At 34.3% G+C, this 23350-nt stretch overlaps 1 protein-coding gene across 1 annotated transcript in view; it reads right to left on the minus strand.

Annotated features, from left to right (window-relative positions):
- Positions 1-23350, minus strand: part of LOC131668880 (tyrosine-protein kinase Dnt-like) — a 113372-nt gene that overhangs the window by 13352 nt on the left and 76670 nt on the right. Inside the window, exons 3-5 of the mRNA XM_058943350.1 lie at positions 13780-14047; positions 4876-5053; positions 1019-1220 (exon numbers count right to left, since the gene is read on the minus strand). Of these exons, the coding sequence (XP_058799333.1) occupies positions 1019-1220; positions 4876-5053; positions 13780-14047 (648 nt within the window). The remainder of the gene's footprint in view (positions 1-1018; positions 1221-4875; positions 5054-13779; positions 14048-23350) is intronic.

Below are 23350 nucleotides of genomic sequence, written 5' to 3' on the forward strand. Positions count from 1 at the left end.
ATGATTCAATGTAAATTCAAAACATACAAATACACGAAAGTAGCGGCTACGGTCGGAGCTGAACTTTTGAATACAACGGTTTTACCTCTCAAATGCGAGTGAACTCAACAGAAGAGACTCGTTCAGATCCAGCCAATGCCGTGCACAAGTTTTATCGTATATACGAGCATAGCATAGTTTATCTAACGCGAACGAAAAAAGAATCAAGAATCGTGCGGGAAGCAACAAAAGGTTTTTTTTCCGAAAGAGCTGAAAAGCCAAAACTGCGCTTCGCAGGCACATCACCCCGTATTCAATAAAACCGATTTGAGCTTGCCTCTTGGCTGGCCGACGTCGATTAGAAAGATTACATCGGCTAGCGGTAGCATCCTCCCTTTTTCGCCTCCTCTTTTTTTTTTACTCTCTTTTTCTCGGGCAATGCCTCCCTCGCTGTATTTTTTCTCCCGACCCTGGAAAACGCCGCTGCTGTTCGCTTTTTTTTCGGCACACATGCAAAGCGTCGCCGCACGCGCTTTTATTGTCGCTTCGGGGAAACGGCGAGACGCACGAGAAACAATGCCGAGAGAACGCCAGACAGGTCGAAATCCCCGAAGCCGAGCATTAATCTCGTTGTGATTTTCGTGCGGTTTGTGTGAAATTTGTAGATGTGTAGAGATGTGCAACGTTGCAAGAGATGAAACGCGTCGATTGTAGTTTTATTTACACAATATTTTTGCAATTGAGTTCTTCTTCAAATTTAGTTCTTTTTAAAACTTATTACAATGTTTTCTAAAAGGATTGTTTTGTTATTAAGTAAACTTGATTTCACCTAGTAGCAATAGCAATGATTACGCATTTTTCCACATTTTTGAATAATACCCTTCACTTAAAAGTTCAATATTCTCCTCAAAGCTGTCAACGTTCTCATCTTTCCACAAGAAAAAGGAAGTAAAGAAGCTAAATCAAGATTCGCCTTCGGCGACTCGGACGATTTCAAATTCTCTCTTTGACTTCGGGTTGCAGTACATCTCCGACTTACCTGACTCAAATGGGTCACGTGGGTAGCAGCGTAGTAACTCGCGCGGGAACATGGCCTGGCATACAGTGGCTCGAGGTCAGCTATCGTCGCATAACTCCCGGAATTCGCACTACCAGGACGATTGTCAACTTTTACCAGGATTGAACTGCCTGTCACTCCAGTTGTCCCGGCTGCTGAGTAGCTGCAGCATGTCAGACTTTTTCTGAAATGTATGGAAAGACGTGATCTGAATTTTAGAACTTTTCTGTGACGTTTCGTTTTAAAATTGATCCCCGAGTGAAAATAACTAAATATCAAATACGTTGACATAATTTTTCCGATGTTTCAAAATTCATTCCTTTTTTTTTAAATTAATTATTTTGTTGTGGTTTATCGAGTTCCTTTTTTCACGAGATCGTAACGAACATATTTTGTAACAGCAACGTGGATAACAAAGTTAACATTAAGATCATTTGTATTTTATATCTTTTAATATAAACGACTTATGAAAAGATTTTTTCTATAAAAGTAATTGCTTATTTTTATTTTTATCGTGGTATTGTTGTATACAAAATATCCAGCGATCTGCGGAATAAATGTTTGAAACATAAGCTTATTTATGACCCACCGAGGAGATTGGAATTTCGAAAACAGTGAAGTTTAAATTAAGATAAGAGGAAAAGTTTAAATAAAGATGAAACCGTGTATACCTTGATAAAGAAAAAAAAAACGAACGCGGGAAAAAGATGGGGCGATTTAAATTCAAAAGTTAGTATGATAAAAGAACGGTTAATGTATCTTTCATCGCATTCGATAATTTCCTACTTTGTGTCGTACGCGATGGATATACGGTCTACGTGAACTGAGAGAAGTTTGACCCTCTTTAAACTAACTTTAAAGAGGAAAAAAAGGAGTTTTACAACTAAACCTACACGTTTTCCATGGTTGTCTTAACTTTTCTTACAACTTTTTAAAACTTTTCTTTTCTGCCTTATTGTATTTTCCAACTGGCTGACATACATTTTCTCGAGTACTAAATTTCATGAAAAATATGTTACATCGACGCTTAAACTTTTCAAAGAAGACATCAACAATCTGGAGTTTCGCAATTTCAATAGGACTCAGTTAACAAGTAGCCGGCCACACATTACAAGGAAAAAAAAGTTGCCTGTCAACATAAAAACCTGCTGTTCACCGGCCAATAATGATGGCAACAGATTTGATTCCCCACATACACCGAGTGTCCAATTATTCTTCGATCCGTACTTGGTGTAGTGTCCAGTCTGCCTCTCTCCCCTGAAAAAAGTCCCTTCGACAAGCGACGTACTACCCCGTAAAAAAAGGGGAGTTTGTCACAGTAAGCGACATTCGATCGAGTGGCTGTGCCAAGTGCGGAATAATTTGTCGATCTCTCTCCAGCAACGAATATTTTTGAAAGGCGCGCTCACCCTTCGGACAGAAAATAGCTAATATATCCCTGGAGACGACGACGACGATCGCGTGTTTCGACTTGCTTTCTTGCGAGAAATCTCCCTTACTCCTCCTTTACGCTGTTATTCATGCTTCTTCGTATTAGCTATTCTCGAGCCCTGATATTGAAAGTCCATTTTATCTTGGAGTAAAGAGAGAAAGAGAGGGAGTACGCTGTTCTTTATGTTTCGCGGTGAATTGAAAGCTTCAGTAGCACGGTCTCGCCCTCTATTTTTATAGAGATATCACATTAGCTAGTCATACTTTTTAACAAAGCTCTACGATAGCCGTTACATTTTATTCAAAATCCACGATCATCGAATGCGCGAATTAACCGAGATAAACGCTACATTTATACCACGCGAGTGACGTTTTCGTTTGACTTATGGTCTATAGCCACCTAGCATCTCGGTTGTTGCTAATCGCTTCAACGCCGATATTATAAATTTTGAAGAAACGTCACGTGCGTACTCTAACACGCACGTACTCATTTGCTCGTTCCGCGCAACGCACGCCTGACTTTTTTGTCACGCTTCTCTCTCTCTCTCTCTCTCTCTCTCTCTCTCTCTCTCTCTCTCTCTCTATCCCCCTAGTTTTTCGAACCTATAAAGCGGCCATCTCCGTTTTTCCTCTCTTTATCCTTCTTTCTCCCTCAACCGCCCTAAGGATCTTCACCCTCGAGCTGCACTCGCTCGATCTCACACTACCCCTTCGCAAGAGAACGAAAGCTCCGTAATAAAAGGTCAGGAGCAAAAGAGATAGAGCAACGGATCGCCGCGCTTATTGAAAGAGATACTCGAACGAGCTTTTTTTTCACTTCCGATAGACACGAGTTCTCTCTCTTTTTTTTTTTATTTTTTTTATTTTCTTTTTTATATCGTCGACCCTGTTTTGCTTGTGACTACTTAAGTGGAAAGACTCTATTCGAGAGACTTGCTCTTGATTAAGAAGGCTATTTCAGACGTGTTTATTTTGCAGCGATTAGGTACACGACAGTGTAAGGGGGGCGCGAGGCTAAAGATGTTTGATGGGGATATGACGGCAGATTGTGCGTGTATGTTTGGGTTGTGAGGTGGTTGTTTGCGGAGTGTCATAATTAAGTATACCGCTGTGGATAATTCTTCTTTTTTTTGTAGGTTTAAGTGCTGTCACCATATAAATGCTTGTTTCTATCTTCACTTGGAGAATATTCATTTTTATTTCTTAGATTATTCAATAATGAATTATAGTATTGTAAATATCCGAGGATTTATGATTTAGATTAGAAAAAAGGAGAAAAGAGTCTTTTTAAAAGTTCTCAATTTGTAAAGTTAGATCTATAAAATTAATTTTTCACAAGTTGAAGACAACCGGAAAAAGAAAAAATACAAAGTTTACTTCGTCAATTTCAACTGATTACGTTATCTTAAAATATCTACTTTGCTCGCTGACGAAGAAATACTTTAAAAACATGTGTACTGTAAAGACATGTATTTTTTTTTAATTTAGAAACAATGATAGTCGTTAGTAACAAGAAATATTCAATAATTTTACAAATTTTGAATATCAGTGATTAGCAACTTTGAAGAAGCATTGTGTATCTCTTCAGACATAAAAGAAGTAAATCGACTAAAATTGAATTTTTTTTCAAAAACATCATATTCTGAATTCTCGTACGATTGACTATATAGCATAGTAACTCTAGTTTTTATTTATTTTGTCGAAAAAATGTGTAGTTTTATTCCTAAAATGCAAGAAACAAAATTATGTGTCTTCATTGATAGATCAGCGTACAATTAACGATCTTTTGACTTGAAAAGAAAATGATTACTCCGTGTGTACTTTAGTAAATCGAATCTCCCTTCCTTTTGCTGTCCCATTGATTAATAAAGCAATGACATTTGTTGTAGAATTAGGAGAAAATGTCACGAGAAAAATGGACAAAATCAATTTTGTATATAAATGATGCTGCAAGGATTATGATACTGTATATATAGGTGAAATAAAACGCGCATTAAAAAGCAATTAACTTTGCAAACGGAACACGATGTGCAACTCTAAAACAGTATATCTCCAAATACTTCGACGAATTGATTTAAATATTTTTTAAGAACACAATATACTTATGAAATTGAAAATTACTGCATAAACTACTCGATGATTTTCTCATGTCATTCATTCCTCTTATATCAAGTTGAATCTCTAACGTGACACTTAACATCCTCTTTTACGAGCAAAAAGCACACAGCCACCACCTCTATTTTCTTAAAACAACCCATCCAATTAGCATTTTCAATCGCTCCCCATCGCATAAAAAGCTACGATGCAACCCTCGAGAGCACGTGCCGCCAAAAGCTTAAAGAAGAGAGAGAGAGAGAGAGAGAGAGAGAGAGAGAGAGAAAAAAATAAAGGGACACATAAGGACTTACCTTGGATGCTGTGATCTTGCTTTACTGTTACGTATATACAAAGCACTGGCCACGCTTACGATCAGTAGGATAAGGGCGCAAGCGCATGTGGCCGCGATGTAGAACGAGCCATTGCCGTTCGCCACACCGGGTCCTGCTTCCAGTTTCACCGAGTCGTTCTTCGATTGCGTACTGATGCCTGCGAACATCAACCAGATTATATCCATAATGGCTTTTTTTCGGCCTGCGATTCCGCAGTCTCTCCATGGTAATTTTACGTAAGTGCGACGCGCGCACGGGTGTGATATGATAATGATGCGCAAGATAACGCTTAATGCTCGCGAAAGTGTAATGTGGTTGGCTGGAAAGATAAGGAGCTTTTATTGGCTCGAAACAATTACAAGGACTGCGACATTAGGTTAAATGTCACGGGTTACTTATCAGTGAGAGATGCATCCTGGAAGTCATGGATTCTACACGAGTGGATCTTGAAGAGGACAACGCAACGTGGAAAAAATTGGACGCTCTCTTGTTAATGAAATCAGACAGCGGTGTTGCTTGTTTCTATAAACCTTTCTTTTTTTTACTGACATTTTTTCTGTTGTTCTTGTTATCAACGAAAAAAATCGCAAAAACTAAACTTTCGACGTTTGTAACAAAGTATAACGCTTCTAAACTGCAAAAGTCTCTGTCAAGAGCCATCTTGTAGAAAAGATTCCAACAAATCCGGAAAAAGGAGAACGCTGAAAAAAGCCTTCGAAATCGCCTTGGAATGTGTAATCTCAAAGGCCAAGCGAACGATCGGGATAGAAATAAAAAGATAGCAAAGGGGAGAGAATTTCAGGCGCGGACGAGGAAAAGTTTTTCGGGCTGACGCTTTGATCGGTACACCTTTGTGTCCAGGCGTGCCGATGGATTTTTCGCGCGCGGGCACTCAAAGACTTTTCCCTCGTGCCACTCTCTAACGAGTTCCGCACTTTCATTCTATCTCTCTTGCGCTCATATCGTTTTTCTCTGGAAACGAAATCGAAGGCAAATGACGAGGAAAGAGGATACCTCGTGGATTCTTATGGTATAGTTATTTTTAATAGGAAAGGGCGAACCGGGACCAGAGGTGGGAACAGAATTGGAATACCTTTTGAAGATATATATACTTTGTCTCGGCTTGACGTGATTCTCTTTACTTTTTTTCGTCGATGGCTAGAGGGGAGAGGATTCATTTAGTTTGGCTATTTCTTTGTTGGAGAGACGATGCGCAGACTTTTTTAATGAGATCGCCCCATGCGTATTCATTTGTGGCTAGTGAAATTTCTTTTTTTCACCACGGAAACCATTAAAAGTTAAATTCTTTTCAATGAACGTCGAAGCGTCGCTTCCTCCGCTATTATATGTAAGGTTTAGATTACAATTCAGTTTTTTAGGCATATTCGACTTTTTTTTTATTTGGAAAGTTCAATTCGACTTGTTGCTCGAAATTATTTTTTCGAAAATTCAACGTCAAAGCGAACGCAGTTGGCGTATAGGCAAACCATTTCACGCGTTACACCTGCAAATTGCTTTCTTGTGTCGTGCAGTTTTGTCCATTATGAAGCTTGTCTTGCAATATACATATAGACTCGATATTTTAATCGAGTATTCAGCTACAGAGAAAGACAAAATTAGTAAACAAGGATCAATCTGTAATTTATGAAACGAGCAGCTGCAGAATGTTCATTAATAAGAAAAAAAACGAACTGGTAAAATTGTTCAATTCTTTCATAAGTTTGTCGGCAGTCCAGAGAATGTTCAATAGCACAATAAAAGACTGGAAAGACAATTCCGATTGTCGGAAACTCCTTATTAAATATTTTCCCTCAAAAGACCAGAAGAATTTCAATCAGTTCGATATTACCTCTCACTTGCCGCTGCTCGCCTCGTTCACTCGAGTCGTAGAACTCGGCATCGTCTCTTCAAAGTAAAATGAAAAAAAGAAAAAGGAGAGAGTATAAGAAAAAGTCCGTGCATCTACAAGCAGTATTATTAATTTTCCCGAAGCTTGGTAGAAACCCTTTTGTGACCCGTTTCCTTTTTTCTTTATCCCGCGCCAGAGGCTCGAAAACCCTTGCATGCTCTCTCTCTCTCTCTCACTCTCCTTTTATCGACCTCATTTTTTGTTCCTCAGTACAAGATCGAAGCGCAGTCGAGTAAATAACTCGCGGCAGAAAAGGTTTCGGGCGTAAAAGAGAGAAGTTAAATAAATCGCCGCGGGGACGAGTCCCTCGTGGCTACCGAAGAGGCGAGAAATTATGAGATGTTTCGTGCGCAAAAGCCTTTGTGAAAGTTAGCCAGCGGAAAACGGAGAGGGAACAAAAAAAGAAGAATAATTGTTTAATTGCGAGAACTTTGCAGGACACTGCAGTGCAGCTTCGACAAAGGCACGTCTTAATGAGGCGGGCAGCAGGAACGGAGCTTTTGACGAGGGACCAGTTGCTCTTCGTTAACTTTGCAAGGAACTTTAGTGCTAAGATTGCGTTCGCTTTTCCTCCTCCTTTTATATTACAAGTGTCGTGGTTAAGCTTGTTTTACGCTCCAGCGATGACTTTTATTAATTTTTAAAAATGCTCCGGAGATATAAATACTACAGAGCTTTTACATATTAACGGAATCAAATTACGATTGCAGTAAAATTTTAATATCGATTTCTAGTCTCATCTTAAGGTACCAGTCATTTCAGCCTTCACGATACTAATATGTTACTGAAAACAGTGCTATTTCTAGCAATATTATCAATTTTCATTATCAACAATAATTGTCATACATAATGAAATACATAATCATCTAAAATTTACTAGAGTTTGGAAGCATTTTGATCGCGAACATTTTGTGTAGTTTCGAATTTTAGCAACAGAGTAGTCAAAGACTGAATATTGCTCGATAAAAATATTGATCTATCATTATCTTCATCAGGAGGCTAGTCTTTACAAATTATATTGAGTACTCAAAGAAAAAGCTTACTATGACTTATGGGAAATTCTACAGTGCAAACAATGTGCCATCGGAAATTCTAGACAACCCGGTTCCAACTCAGACATGCAGTTAAGCGATCTTCGACGCTCTATAGCAATATAACGTGTCAGCTGAAACGAGGAGTGCCGCGACTAGGTTCGTTCTGTAATTCTCACGTGCGACATTCCTTTGATAGGGTGTTAAACGAATTGTCCGTCCGGAATGGAATGTAGCTTTCGACAAGGTCAAGACGCGAAAAACCCAGAGTCGCGAACTTAACTGAGATTTACAGCAGTCCGACAAAATTAAGGTGCGGCGACGTTGGTGGCGTCGGTGGTTGTGCGAAGCTGGGGTCGGATTAACGCGCGAAACGGCTGTGGATATTGTCGCGCAATGGTCTAGCTCTACACGAAATTGCCAGAGAGAGAAAGAGGAAAAATACCGAGAATTTTCTAGTTCTTCTACCCCATCAAGCTGAAAATTTTCCAATTAAAAGAGAAATGTGACTGCTCGGTAAATTCGTGTGAATTATTCTGATTTAGTTGTTCTTTTTTAGCTGATTGATACTTTTTCATTAGTCTTATTTTGAGCTACTTTTCAAAGTGTAGAATAGAAGAGAAACTTATTGGCTTCATATAGAGCATATATCAGATAATAATTTAAAAGTAATTCTCACTTTTAAATATAAAGAAAATTTGTCAATATGTTCGTGTGACTTTACTTTGGTTCGGTCAAATTGGCATTTAGATGGAAGTAATAATTTGTGTAACACAAGATCTCTAGTCGATAAAATGTTACATACGAACACTTATTTCACTTCACGGAGAAGGCAGCTATGTACGTCAACGTTCTTACACACTTTAAATAATGATTAGTACCAATATATAAAAGAAATTAAGTTCTAAGCTAACTGGTAAAATATAAAATTTACAATGTTGATCAATTTGGACAAGTATGCGAAACCAATGATATAATTTTTACTGAAATAATTGAGAAAACAAATTTAATATTCGAGCAATGATATTGAGTAACAATGATTTTGGGAGTAAATGAAGGTTGTGAAGATAAGATAACCGATGATATGTATGTTTTCGATTTCAAATATGATCAGTATCAATTCTATTTTCTATTTCTATAGAAATAGAAAATAGAAATAAAGCTACGTGTTTGGCAAACAAATGACATTGAATTAAAAATCTCTTATGCATGCTCAGTGAAAAGTTTACGAATGACATTTTCAAATATTCTAGAAGTTGGAAAGATTGACTTGAACTGTCAATAAATTTGAACAATATTTCGAAAAAAAAAATAAATAAACAAGATTTATATTTTTGACAAAAAAATATATTCATTTATTATATTCTAATCTTCCATTTTTTTTTATATTTTGAATGAGAGTGTATAATTGCGACAGCAAGAATGATAAGGCAGTTATTAAGTAGTAAACAAAGTACTCAGGAACATAAATTTGTGTTTTTGCATGTCATGAAAGATAGTCTTAGACTTGTGACTGCGTTAAGCTGTGTCGAAAATTAACATTGTAGTAACAGCTGTAAAAGCATTTTTATAACCTTCACTAATACCGAGGATAATATAACACAGTTATGATGTCTTTAATATGAATTCGAGTGATTTTCACGAATGACACAGCTCATAAAAGAAGAGCACCAGATGAAAAAGAGGTATGTTGCGTTATCGAAGTATTTCCAGTTTATCTTGCTGTGGAAGAACGATAATAGTTTCTGCATTGTAAAAATAGTACAAGTTTCTTTTGACACATCAGTTGTCTTGCTTATTGCTAAGATTTAGTTTGTGAAGATTGAAGAAGAATTATATAATATGATGATTTCTTTTTCAGAATTAAGACAAAAATTTTGATTCATCTAGTAGTTTATTGAAAACTAAACAATTAATTTATATTTTTTTTAAATCAGAGAATAATATGTATCAATTTTTTCTATTTTTCATTAAAGTAACTGTGATTGTGGCTATACCCATTAAAGGTAGCGTATTTCAATTATTTTATATTTTGATTTAACATTGATGTTTGATTATTTTTTTAAACTTCATCATGTTAATTTTTTCTTTTGTTTTCTAGAGACAAATTGTCGTATCTCGATAAATGTTCTCAAAGGTGATTTAACCGAACCTCAGCCTTTAATTCTTAAAAATACAGAGAGTCCAGCATTTGTAATACCAAGTGAAAAAGAATTATTAATCATCCCTAGTAATACCTCGATTGTACTTGCTTGTCCAGGAGTAAATAATAGTTTGGATAGTTTTGAACCAACCCAAGTCTTAAGAGCTTCATGCGTAAAGGATAAGCAATTTTTAGTTTCATCGAAGATTTACTCATTCAATATTTTCAAGTGTAAACGGCTACCAGAAGAAAGTGTAAAGAAAACTAATGATTTTTGTCTTGGTAAATACCAAAAATATCACATTGGCTTTGAAATCGAAAATAGTTTTTTAAACGTATTAGAAGTTTGTCGAGATGAGATTAATTATAGAACGTATTATTCCAAACATATTCTGATTAAACAAATAAATAATATGCAAACTAGGTACAAAAGACCACAATGGAAGTACGGTACGTTTTATCCAGGTCTTAATATAAACAAAATATATACTTTTAAATCTGAACTTCAGCAAGTAGGAACACTACTTAATTCTCTAGAGTTAGCACAAAAGTATATATACTACGATAAGGAGAATTTGTCAAATCAGTGGCAATCTTTTTATCGAGGACACCTTACACCAAAGTCTGACTTTGTATATGGTGCACAACAATCTGCTACTTTCTGGCTGCTGAACGCTAATCCACAATGGGGAAGTTTTAATACGGGTAATTGGATGTATCTTGAAAATGGCGTACGCAAATTAGCGGCATCGCGTCAAATAGATTTAGTCGTCTACACTGGAGTACACGGAATTACAACATTGAAGGACATCAATAACAATGATCAAATGTTATACTTATACGGCAACGAAAGTATCAAAGTTTTGCCAGTTCCACGATTTTTTTGGAAAGTTATACACGATCCAATCAGTAATCGAGCAACAGCTTTCGTAGGAGTTAATGAAGTATATGCCGATGAGGTAACCAATGATATGTATCTTTGTCCAGATATTACCAATAATTATAACTTTTCGTGGCTCTCTTGGCAACCAAACAATATTGCTCTTGGATTCTCTTATATATGTACAGTGGAAAGTTTACAGAATGTAGTCTCGAGTGTTCCGAAAATTGGGAACACCGATGTACTACTATGAATTCGCAGTGAATATGTTATCACGTGAGTAGTTAATATAATGAATATGTAAGATGACTATATTTAATTTGTAATTGAAATAACAACTATTTTTAATAAATTACATAAAGTCCAATTAAATGTCTAAATGATGTACATTTTTCGCAATTCTTCCATCAAAAATGTCATTCTAATCCACAATAAAGCGCTAGAATAAGAACCTTTGAAGCAATCTAAAGCCAAATCCTTGTATTATTATCGAAAATGAAAGTCGGCATCTGTAGCAATACACAGCACTGACGAAATCCTCCATCTTATCAAAACAGAAAAAATGATTCCTACCAATAGGAGAGAAAAAAAGAAGTCCTAAATCCTTCAGATCCTAATACCTTTCTCTCCCTCTTTACCCGCGAGATTGGAACAAGAGAGAACACGAAGCCAACGTAATAGCTGGCGCTTGCTCTCAATCAAAGAAAGAGAGGAAGAGAGAAGGGAAGAGTGAGAGAGAGAGAGAGAGAGAGAGAGAGAGACAGCGAGAGAGGGAAAGTGAAGAGAAAAAGCGTATGTGCTGATCCACCATCCCGTTAGGTGCCGGTGTGTTAGTACTTTATCGCAAGCGCGCACCAATGGCTTACCTACAAAAGGGGGAGGGAGTAACCACATGTCTTGTGATTTGGACGCTTAAGAAGAATTAGACGCTCTATGCATTCGATTATTACCGACTGATAAAGTCTCAAGGAAATTCGTGTAGAAAGAAAATAGTACGCCAATATAAGAAAGGAGAGAAGGTATAAATCTGACCGACTGCCAAGCGCACAAACGCTCTTATAACGGAGCGGTGCAGCGCGTGCCAAGCGTGAAAGTAATAAAAACACCGTGGAACACGGAAAAAAAGACGCGCATTGTTTGACTGTTTGTCTTGGAAAATTGGTTATTTAGTTTTTATTATTTCAGAATGCGTCTGAAGATTTGAGAAGTGTTTGAGGGTATTTAGTTGTTTCGAACTTTTTTTTTCAACACGATATACTTGAATTACATTAAAAAATGTTATTAGAATTGCATCAAATAATTTGTCAATAATTCTAACTTAACATATTGAGCTTTTCAGCTACACTAACTTTTTATTACGATGAAAAAAATTGATAGGGTATTGGTCAGTAAACAGTTCAAATAGAATAAATGCATTGCTCATAAAAAAAATTGAATATTCTATCTGCTTTTGGCACCGACTTTTTCAGAGTGATTTATTAAACTGGCCAATAAATCGTGAACAAGTCAGCAATAACCTAACGGTCAGCCTCATAAAATATTTATTTAAGTGTACCTTCTTTTTAAATAAATATTTGAAAGTTAATTATTTACAAAAAATGTTTTGCTACAAGCTTTTTTGTTAAATATTGGATATTTTTAAAAGTGAAATGCCATAAGTTAAGATTTACAACGGAGCTACAATACTGAAATCAAGACAACGCTTTGCAACAGCACAACGCATCATCCAATTTTATACAAAAGTTCAATCTACTTGGAAAGTATCAAATTTAATTTATAAAAATTAGAAAGCTCAAAGTGCAAAACGAGAAAAATTTAGTACGACTGGCAAGGCAATCGAAAAAAAGGAAGACATCGACATATAAAACAATTGCCCAGTAAAGTTGCAAGTTCCAACTGCTCGATCCCCAGGGCGGGTAGCGCGCATGCACGGCAAATTTTCCAGCCACTCTAGCGTGTAACAAGATCCAATAGCGCGCGCCCGGGCTGAAATTTCTTTCCTTTTATCAAGCGCAAGAGATGCGGAAGCGACTCTCGAACTTCATAAAGCGTTGCTGTTAGCTACTGCTCTTATTGTGTATATCTCGCAGTTGCAAAAAATCTTCTCTTTCACCCAAACCCGCGAGATTTTATTTTCTACGACGGATCACTCTACTCGCTCTCTTTCTCTCTCTCATGTAATCGAATACCAATGACAAGCTTTTTTCTCTCAGCCTGTACGTGACTTCTCGACCACAGGATGGCTTATTAAAAGTTTTTAGGCTCCACAGGCGTTTTTTAGCTACCTGGACGTTTAATGAAAGGTATATTGCTTTTACCCTCGTTGACGAGCTTTTAATTGTAGGCTATGTTGTTACCGCGGAAATTTTCATTAGCACTACGTAGTCTCTCTCTCTCTCTCTCTCTCTCTCTCTCCCTCTCCGTCTCTTTCTCGAGTGAGCTTGTTACTGTTTTGCTTACGTTATGTAAACAGGGAAATAAATATATGGCTTTTATTGAAAACGCTTAAATAGAATATTAATATTAAAAGCAAGACTTGTGTATAACAGGAGAAGTTTAATTTGGTAATGTGACTTTAGATATTTTGTGAACCAGAGAATATTATGATAGTTTTAATGTAAAAAGTTGCTCTTCTCAAACTGAAATGAAATGCATCCTTACAAATTTAAGTAATTGCATGTCATAATCAAATTTTTATCGAATTCAAATATTAAAAGCTTGAGTTATCGAAGGATATCATTTTTTGCAAATAAAACTAGCAGCTTTGAAACGTAAAGTACGTTTAGTTTCCGTATTTATGCGCAATCGTGTACAATCGACATAATTTTACTTAATTAATATATACGCGGTATTCAGTTGACTCGTTAAATTTGAGTCTACGATAAAAAAGAGAAAGAAAGAAAAACAGACTGATGCTTACCCTTCATGCAGATCTTATTCCTCTTGAAAACGAGAGATATATCTTGGTACTTAGACGCTGGAGGAGCGGTAACATTCAACTTAATCGAGAGTTTGATCTCGGCACTTTCGAGGCCGGAGCAGGGCAGCCTAATCGCGAAAACTTGCTGCTGTGTCGGCACAAGTCCTCTCGATGAGATGTTCACTTTCGGCGGTAGCAATGCCATCAGACCTGAACCGTAGCCTGGCACGTTCATCATGTCGTAGTCAATTTTCATCGAGTACGCCAACTGTAACACGACCAACAAGCGGTTTGTGAATTTCTGTTTAACGAGAAGAAAACCATTTTTTTTTTCAAATCGAATTTCGAAGGGAGTAATAATTATTAATCGAAGATGAGAAATTCTACGATAAGGTATTGAAAATTCTTCTTTTAAGCAACTAGCAGTATATTTTGTGTTTTACTTAAAATTAGATAGGTGGATTTGTAAATGATGAGAAAGATTTAAAAAATACTCATAATAAGTTATTATAGTAAATGTATGTTATCTACTATTCATAGTTATGTTGAATTTTAAAATTACGTAAGACTATCCGTTCTGATCTGCATAAAAAGTAACGGATTATCTAACTAAAGTAGACTAAACTACTTGCAAGTTTATTTTTCATAAAATCATAAACGTTTGGCGTAATATTTCAGTTAGTTGTAAGTGATATTACGATATTTTCTATGAAGTCAACTTTTTTTAAATATTAATCTTATTTGAACTATCATCATATGTTTGGAACGTATCTCCATTCATTGGCATTATTTGTTCCTAAAGAATAGCGAAGTTGGTATCTCTTTAGATGGATAGATAAAATTTAATTAATTTACAAGAACAGGTGAGGTCGAGTAACAAATTTTCTGTACGAAATACACAGTTTGTCTTTTAAACATATTAAGTGAATTCGAGATATGTTTTATTCAATCCCATACCAATTATTACATGGAAATATCAAAATTAAAAAAAAATAACTTGAAAACTTTAAAAGCAAAATAAAGTTATTTCGGTGTTGCAGACATTCAATGCAAAACTATTTGCATTAATTTTTTACTACAATAAATTTGAGTAAGTTTGAATTAATTAATTATAATTAATATCAATGATTATATAATAAATAATATAAGAATAATAACGCTATAAAAAGGATATATATACATAAAAAATGATACATAAAAAATATAACTCAATTTAATTTAATGTGGATCAATAATAATATTAATAATGATATGATTATATTATTATATTATGATATCTTAATTGGAAAACAAATTTTGACAGTAGACGAACAAGTAATAGTAAAAATTAGTGTAACATTGTTATTATTTTTACTCATTTAAAATATCTTGAACAAATCGATGAATAACGAGATTGATATATTATCATAGATCTATCTAGCTATTAATGGACAAAAAAACATCTCGTTTCCGTTATAAAAAAGTGATGGGTTACATGTTCAAGCATTTTATTCGTAAGCCGATTGGATCGAACATGGTTAATGTAAAATGATTTTGTAAAAAAATTAAAATATCCACCTTTGAAAAAATTTATGTTAAATATGTTAATCAATATAATAAGAAATGAAAAAGGAGATAAGGACTCGTGAAGTGCGCCTTACGTCACTTTTCTAAGAAATCGTGTATTATAACACAGAATTGGAAGACTATTAAGTTTGTTTTTAATAAAATTATTGTAGTAGCTACAAGTATAGCCTCAAACTATATTATTGAATTTTACGTCATTGTTGCGACATCCCTAGAACACTTTGCAAATGTTATATTCTTTCAAATATCGTGAAAATACTATGCGATGATTATTTAATATAGGCTATCGTAATATATCATATTATATATATATATATATATATATATATATATATATATATATATATATATATATATATATATATATATTATTGATAAGTCGATTGATCAAGTATAGTAAATAAACTTGAAAAGAAAATTTGTGGTACGACGATAGGCACATTAGTCTTAAAATGTTTTGTGAGACAAAAGTTTATTTTTACTTGTGCTATCTGATAAAGTTGGATCGTAAAGACTATCATCAGCTCATACGTTCATAGAACCACAGTCACTTGCAAGAGTTTTGGTTTTTTTTCAACGATGACCTAGATACTAAGATTGATGATTTACCAATCTCGTAGTACGCTGATATAATAGAAGGTACAGTCTTGCTCATACTTATAGAACTTACCTATTTTTACAATGAGATACTCACTTGCAATAAAATACTTGCCTGTAAAATTTTTACAATTTAATTTATTCATATCAAAGTCCAAGTCAAAATCTGATAAAAAATAGTAGCAATTTTATTTGCAATCATCAGCCAAGGAACTTTTTACACTTATTTAAAAAATCTGTAAGATGCTATTTTTACGATTGAATTTTATAAGCTTAAGAAATGCGTTTTCGTGCATCCATAATATTTAAAATTGAATCTTTTCATATAATATTCTTTGCCTTTTATAGGAATCACTGTATGGGCATTAGTGGCCCGGTCCATTGCATCGTAGTCGCACAAATCAATCGACGAAAAAAAAATTTGTTGCGATGCCAATTGAAATTTCCAATTTGCGAGTAACTTTATCAAGACAAAATCCAATTTCCTTCATGGTAAGCATGGGTGGTGCAGTACACTGGATTTTGCGGAAAACGTACACTTTATTTTTATTAAAAGTTTTGAACCTCTATTACAGATAGTAGGTAAATTATTTCTAGTATAAAATAAAATAGATACTTTGATTTTACCACTAAGACAGTTAATGTTTTGTCAATGTTTGTCTTCAAAAAATAATGATTATAGATTATTTCTTTATGGGTAGATAAAGTTTTTTTCATTTAAAAGCAGTGATGTGTATATGCTTATAGGCAAGACAAGAATAAATGCAGAAATAAAATATAAAATAATGTACATTGTCTACATTCGTCTGATTTTATTGCTAATTATATAACGTATATAATAATATAATTTTATATATAATTATATAAAATCTATTAATATAGATTAATTTAAAAGAAAGGACTCGTCTTTTCTAAGTTTGGTAGTCCAATATTATAAGAAGCTATACCTTTCATAAAATCATCGTATAAACAGCAGTATGTATAGCCAAGATTGATAGTTTTAAAACTTGTCGTAATTTCCTGACACTTTATATATTCTTGACAAAGTCTATATTCATTTGGTAATTTTGAGAATGACAGATAAGGATTATTTATCGTAATGTAAACCATAGCTCGATTGGTAGGTTCATGATACACAATTTTAAAAAGAAATTTTGGTGGTATAACCACAGGTAATTTGGTAACTTGATGGTTTGCAAGATAAATGAGTTTGTTTTCGTTGGAGGCATCTGGCAACGTGAGACTGTCGAGGCCACCGACCCAAACGTGCACGTCGCCATTGTCACTCGCGAGATTTCTGATTGTTTTCTCGACTGTTAACCAGTTGCCACTATTGATGATGTGCCACATTGGTAGTGTGTTGATATAATGAAAGGTACTCTCTTGTTCTATATCATAGAACTTGTCAGCATTGGCAACGAGATGGCCCCGTGAAAAGAAATAGTCATCTACGACATTTTGAAGATATATAAAAAATGTAAATTTAAATTTTACTTATATTTGTTTGTCTAATTAGAATTTTTACCTGTGCTTTTTATGTAACGTTTAACCAATGATTGATCTTCCTCAAAAATGTTTTGAAATTGCTGTATTTGCGATTTTACGTTGTAAGCGTCGACAACTGCTATGTACTTCCAATAGTTTTCGGCTTTGAACATTGGTCTTTTTCCGTTTTTTCCTCTGCCACGTATAGATCCAGGAATGATCGTATGAGCCCAAGGCGTTCTGCCATTATCATGGTCAAAGCATAAGTCAATTGTTGATGTAAATATTTTTTCTGTTAATTGAAAGCCAATTTCGATGTGTTGTCCGTTGGGACAAATGCCTACGTTTCTAGTACTAAACGTGTATGCTTGTGAACAACGAATTCCTTTAAAAGTCTTTAATTCCTTTCCCATTATAAATATCGTTTTATCCTTGCATGTAAAGGTTGCATTAGATGTTTTAAATTTTGATGAATAAAGTTCAAATAAATTATCGGAACAGAAAATATTGTGCATTTGTTTATCATTGATCGTTATAGTATCATAGGATTGTCTTTCAGGATAAATGAAAGTATTTCTGTTCAATATTATTGGTGAATAGTTGGTAATTTCCTCCACCGTATTGATTGTACATGTCGTCCCTGAAATCAATTATTTAAACAAATTTAAAGGAAAAAAATAAGTAATATTAATAAATTGAAATTCTACTTACAAACAGTCAAAATGTGTGAAAATATAACAAAACAGAATAAGAAGATATTAGAAGACATCATTTTGAGGCTTTGAGGCTTTTCTTTTTCTGTTTTCGTTAAATATTTATATGTTTTGTTGACTCCGCTGAATCATTAAGATTAACGATTATCTGATCAATTAAAAAATCATTATTTAGCCATTAAAATTTCAATAGCTATCAAATCATCTAAAGCAAATAATGAAGTCATTTCGAGAAAAATATTAAAAGTTAATATAGTAACAATTAATTCTCATGTTTTTAATGAATTAAGAAAGACAATTAGCAAGTATGTTAATGATCTTTAGCTTGGCAAGCCAATACAGCGTACAGCAATGAATTATTAATCAATTATAAAGCTTCGGATAATATTTGCTTGACTGTACGTAAGCTTTTGCAAGTTTATAAATACCGGTTCATATAATCTTGAAAAGACGTTATTTTATTCATTCAATAATAGAACGTTGAATATTTTATTTATACATTGTTCATAATTACTGATAATAAAGCGAATGAAATTTATTTAACTATTGAGATTAATGTGACTGTTATTGTTGATCGTGATGTTAACAAAAGGTAATTGACTATAATGTGACTTTAGACATATTAATTCTTAATGTATAAACAATCACTTATTTGTATTAGTAACTGAATGTACTAAAATAACTGTCGCAACATAACGTGACTATTGAGCTGATAAAGTTACACTATTTCAGACGTTTTAAGAGTCACGTAGTATTGTAACGAGATAAAACGAAGTTTGTATCTCCGCGCTACACATAGACGCTTCCAACTCTGATTTATCTAATCATCAAATTGATTAGCATATGAGTACGCCGGATCGAACCAAAATGGGAAGTGTCGTCGCGTTACTCGCAACACTCTGTCTGCCGGTCATACGCTCTCGACTACTAACCGACTTGCTAGTACCATCTTGGGGATTTTATTTCTATGTCGACGAGACTGGTGTTAGTTCAAGAGGAGCATCGTGAAAAAACACCAGACGAGCGGCAATCGTTGTCACTGTCGTTCGCTGAAACTTGGGAGCGCACTTAGTTCATCACAAATTATATTGTTCGTCGTTCGAGTTGATTTTGTATTGTCTCGACAATTACAGCGTTGGAATTTTGCCTTATATTCGATGTTGATAAGTCATGTGCCTTCTACATAATAGATATATTTCTTATAATCCCTTCGTTTGCATATCTATTATAAATAATTAACCGATACAGTATGTTTGTAGAACCTATGTACGTACGATTATTTTTTATCCGAGTGATCAAAGATTAAGTGCAAATAGATTAGTACAGCTGTATTTATTGTTGACAACGATCGAATTTATTATCTTATATGAAACGTGATGTCACAATCATAGTTGATTATAAGCATATTATTTATGAAAATATCTTCATTCTTAATTTTAGATGATTTTGAAATATTTGTACATTACAAATATTTTTGGCCCCATACAATTTGGGCAAATTCACAGAACCTTTGATTTTTAGACAAAGTAGAATGGAATCATTTAGTTAAAAGCACACTTCTAAAACCTATTCAAACATATTTCTTATAGCTTATAAGTGAAGAATATACTCGCATTACTCATTTTTAATCATCCCTCATGAAGCTATATCATAAAATTGAAAATACAAAAGATCGTTTTTTTATGGTACTGGTTGATTTACTTTAATTCAATTGTTATAAATTATATAATTTTTTTCAGTCTGTTCTTCTAGAAATTAAATTATCAAGAAACTGTTTTCAAACGTGTACACTAACTATGCAAATATATAAAAAAAGATCTATGAAAATACATGGTTTAGGTGATATTTTAAAACGTTTAGAATACTGTTATAAATTAAAATGTTATTACTTCATATCAACAAATGTAACAAGCAACTATTGATATTGTGGCAGTACCTGGTTAATCAGAAAAATTAATCAAAGTGAAAATTCTTTTCGATTTATACTAGAATTATGTATACAGCGAAAATTGGACTGTTAACATATTTCATACTTTATATAATATAAAACGACTTACTCATTTTCTTATTTTCGTGGTATGACAATTCCTTGCGAGGTTTCTTGTACCAGGCATGATTACTAAGCTACAATTCTTCTCGAAAATGATAAATTGCGCTACTATACACAAAAGTACACACACGTGTCATATATATATATATATATATATATATATATATATATATATCGATTTGGGCTATGAAATGTGAAAAGTTCGATTTTCAATTTTAATTTCATTATATTTCGTAACATTTTTCGTCGTAATTAGTTATTTAATTTCTATTGGTAACATATTAAAAATTCGCGATCTAAATAATATTTTGTATACCTCATCAAAAAGTTACATTTTCGTTTATTATTAAAAGATTCGTAAAGTAATAAGTGTTGAAATTCTGAAGTAAGAATTTTGGTAATATATTTTTACAATGCAGCTATACCGATTACAAGATATTTTAGTGAGTTAAATTCAAAATTGAAGCTGTCCCTACGAAAAAAAATATAAATTATTAAAAAAGTTATACGAGATATTTTTAAACATTTCGATTTACAGCTTAGTCATTTTTAATGGTACATTAATTTTGGAGACGTAGTTTTATTTTTCTTCAAATAAGGTATTCGAATGTATATACATCCCTAAAAAAGTTATAAGAGAAAATGTAAAAAAAAGTACCAAAACGGAGTAACTCAACTTTCAAGGCGTATCTTGGTAAGACATTTATAGACATACTGATATAATTATAAAACGACTTCAAAGTTCTTGATAAAAAGAACATTTTGCTAAGTTTTCATAACGTATCGAATCTTCCGCAGGAAGGGAATCAAGCAAAACCTTGAGTAACGAAAAAATTAAAGGATCCGTGGATTTTCCCATATATGCTTAATACGTAAACTTAGAATAGAAATTTTTCATTACATGTGATACTTTATGTGTTGTTATACCTGAATTTTGCGGAGAAAAACAATTGATCAAATAATTATTTAAATATAATCCAATTTTAGATTTTTGATGTCTCATCAGGAAAAAATAATTCATATATATACAGTTAAATGATGCAGCACCAAAACTTCGTCCTCGAACTATTTCAATGAAAAAAGTTTCTTAAATTAATTATTTTTATTCATTAAATGACTAAATATCAATTAAAAATCAATTAATATTGAACAATCCATTTTCGGCCTTTTTCAAGCAATCGACTCGTGTATATATTATAAATTTTAAAAACTGGTATAATTTGTATATTAAACGACGATCTTAAGAAACGTGATCATATACTATCGCACAAAATTCGATTGCTAGGAAAGTTGACCGGCAATAAAAAAATCGAGTATTACGTGTAACGGTAGAGCGAAATATTTACCTGTAAGCAGCAAAGAAGCAACTGAAGAATTTCCAAAAGATCGTATCGCGTCGCACAAGTCTCGGGAGACTCGGTAGCGCGTTTCTTTTTGTACCTGAGCTTTCCCGCTCCCTTCCTCTCTCGCGTACCAAAATATACACTCCTTCCCAGGCTTGGAAAAGAAAAATGGCCCTCGCGTACGTAAACGTACGGTGCGCATCTCGAAAAATTCTATCTGCGAGCTCTCGATTTATCTCTTGCCATTCCCACCGTTTCCCCTCTCCCTCTCTCTCTCTCTCTCTCTTTCTCTCCTTTTTTTTCAAACCGACGTCGTTTACCAAGATCTCTCTCGACGTCTTTCTTTTTCTACCGCCGTCGGCAATCCGCGTTGGCGGAGAGTCACCAAGTAACTGTCGATTGTGATCTTGCCGAGATTTCGCCGCCACCGGTGCGAGAGTCGCAGCCGTCAGCTGATTTATGAAGCGATCGAACGCGTGCGTGCCGTAACGTAAAATGATGGTGAATGCGGCAAAAATTTTTAGGCCAAAATGGGGATTCGATGTAGTTGGCTTTCATGATGTGATTGCTGATTGTAGAAAACATATGGAGCTTCAGCGTTCAAATTGAAAGTTCGTGCAAGTATTTCGCTTGGCAGCCAGCCGCAACAGAAGCAACGATGTTTATGAAATATTGTTACATTATTCGCTTTTGCAATTCAAATGAGTAGGTCGTCGACCTATAATTGTAGCCATTATTTGAGCAAATAACATCTCTGTTTGCTATAAACTTCTAGATGTGCTTCTAAATATATTCTGCGTATATGGTCTTGATATCTATACGTGATATCTAATGTGTTCACACAGACGTTATTAATTTAAAAAAAAAAACCGTTATTTTCAGTGTCGTCACTTGTATTAATTAATTTTGTTTTTTTCACCTAACCTAATAAAACGTACGATTCATTTCCTAACATGGTACTTGCTAGTTTCATGACCAATTCTATTTAGTTTTAATAAAATAATAATGATACGCATACGCAATCAAGTGCACATACAATTTCCACACAGAAAGCAAACAATGAGTATACGCAATCCTCACATTTCATGACTAGTTAAAATGTCTAATTAAAATATGCACATACATATACGTATAAATCGCATAAGCAAATAATTATAATTTTTTAGGATATCGTCATCGTGGTATACGTACGCGCTAGATCGACTTTCTCTTCCATAATGTCCACTCTCGGATTCACGTAATAGCGCAAAAATGTTTGTTCGAGCCTTGTCTCGAACGAACCCCTCTCCAGTCACCCTCGTCTCTGTCTCTCTCTCTCTCTCTCTCTCTCTCTCTCTCTCTCTCTCTCTCTGTCTATCGTGAAAGCTTCGCGAGGCAGTGTTTGCTGAACAAACTTTGGCCTCCCGCTCGTGCGCGCTATATACATCCATTCATCTGGCTTCTCCCTTTCTTGCCACGCTTTGCGCTTTTCCTCTCGTTCGACGTATTAAAGCCCTCTCTCTCTCTCTCTCTCTCTCTCTAAATTTGCCGGGGTTAACGAATTTCTTTTTTTCTCTAGCTTCTTTTATGAAGCTCACAATTTTTTTTTGTTCACTCTCCGCGATTTCACAAGCGAAAAGAGGATTCAGTTAGGCTAGATGGAGAAAGAAAGTCAAAGCATGGGGTTTTGATTAATAATGTGATTCTTTAAATATGCACAATCAATTAGTGATTAACTTTAAATATTGAACGAAGGAAGTGTGCAAGGGACGACGCGAATTGATTGGAATTCTTTATATAATGGAAATTTACTTACATTAAATAATTTTAATATTGAT

The sequence above is a fragment of the Phymastichus coffea genome, unplaced genomic scaffold (genome assembly GCF_024137745.1).
Source record: "Phymastichus coffea isolate CEN01 unplaced genomic scaffold, Cenicafe_Pcof_1.1 PCOF00084, whole genome shotgun sequence".
Taxonomy (NCBI): Eukaryota; Metazoa; Arthropoda; class Insecta; order Hymenoptera; family Eulophidae; genus Phymastichus; species Phymastichus coffea.